The sequence below is a fragment of the Eimeria tenella genome, genomic scaffold (assembly GCF_000499545.2).
Source record: "Eimeria tenella Houghton genomic scaffold, Eth_scaff2281, whole genome shotgun sequence".
NCBI lineage: Eukaryota > Apicomplexa > Conoidasida > Eucoccidiorida > Eimeriidae > Eimeria > Eimeria tenella.
In genome coordinates, this window is record NW_013542138.1 from 6,293 (window position 1) to 7,665 (window position 1,373).

At 60.7% G+C, this 1,373-nt stretch overlaps 1 protein-coding gene across 1 annotated transcript in view; it reads left to right on the forward strand.

Annotated features, from left to right (window-relative positions):
* Positions 1-733: 733 nt before the first annotated feature.
* ETH_00036305 (uncharacterized protein) overlaps positions 734-1,373 on the forward strand; it is a gene marked incomplete at both ends in the record, with an annotated part of 1,392 nt that continues 752 nt past the window's right edge. Inside the window, one exon of the mRNA XM_013374766.1 lies at positions 734-1,371. Coding sequence (XP_013230220.1) covers positions 734-1,371 — 638 coding nt within the window. The remainder of the gene's footprint in view (positions 1,372-1,373) is intronic.

Here is a 1,373-nt window from a genome sequence, read left to right on the forward strand (position 1 = left end):
ATGCAGCAGCACATGTTGCTGCTGAAACTTCAGCTTAGAAGCATTGGTAGCAACGCATCCCCTGCTTGCTCGCCGCAGAGCAGCAGCAGCAGCAGCTGCTGCTGCTGCTGCTGCGAGCTGTTTCCTAGCTGCAGCATTTCTCTTTCTTCTTTCGCAGCATATTCGACTCATAAAAGCCTTTGGAAGAAGAAGCAGCGGACTTAACTGCTGAATGCTGCGCAAGCGGCTCGCTACCGTCCGCAGCAGCAGCAGCAGCGGCAACGGCAGTATAGCTGTGACCGGTTTCGCTCCTTGGCTTTCTTTAAAGCCTTCTGCTGCTGCTGCTGCTGCAACAGCAAAATTGCTTCGTTCCTCCCCTTCAGACGGGCTATCACGCTGACCTGCTCCCTAGAGCGAGAGCAGCAGCAGCAGCAGCAGCGGCAGCAGCAGCAGCAAGCGCCGCAGCACGAGGAGCTGCCGGCGTAAAGAGGCGCACGGTAGCTGGGCTTAGCTCAGAGAGAGCAGGAGCAGAAGCGGTAGCCGGAGCAGCAGCAGCAGCAGCAGCAGCGTTTCGGCGATAGCAGCAGCAGCCCCAGCTAGCCTGCCACACTCGGCAGCAGCTGCTGCTGCCCCAGAAGAGTTCAGATCCCTTTGTCGAGATTAAATTGGTGCTGCAGCAGCAGCACCAGCAGCAGCAGCCACTTTTGCTGCCAGTGCCGCTGCTGCTGCTGCTGCTGCTGATTTAGCTTCGACGATGGTTTGCCTCAACTGCTGCAAAGGGGGGGCCGTCAAGGGCAAGCCTCCTTCCGAAGCAGCAGCAGCTGCAGCAAAGGAGCAGGAGCAGCAGCAGCAGCAGTACGAGGACTTCGAGGACCTTACCCCGAAGCAGTCAGCAGCAGCAGCAGCAGCAGCAGATGGGTGCCTGTCAGTGACCAAGGAAGAGTCCCCTGGGACAGCTGACGAGAACGGAGCAGCAGCAAACGCTGCAGCAGCAAATGAGGAGAGCAAGCCAGCGGAGCCACTGCAGCAGCAGCTGCAGGAGGAGCTGCCTCAGCTGCAGCAGCAGAGGCAGCAGCAGGACCAGCAGCAGCAAGAAGACGCTGGACAAGCAGCAGCGGCAGCAGCAGCAGCAGCAGCAGATGACGACAACGCGGACTTTGCTTCCGCCGTAGAGGGGCCCTCGCCTCCTCAAAACAGCTCGTCGCCAGTTGCTGCTGGGGAGCAGCGCGTGCGGCAGCTGCTGCTGCAGCAGCACCTGCAGGAGCAGCAGCAACAGAAGCAGCAGCAGCAGCAGCAGGAGGCAGCAGCTGGCTCTTCTTCGAAGGGTGCCTCTGCAGCAGCTGCGCCGCCTGCTGCTGCTGCAGCGGCAGATGGCCCGAAGAAGGCAGCAGCAG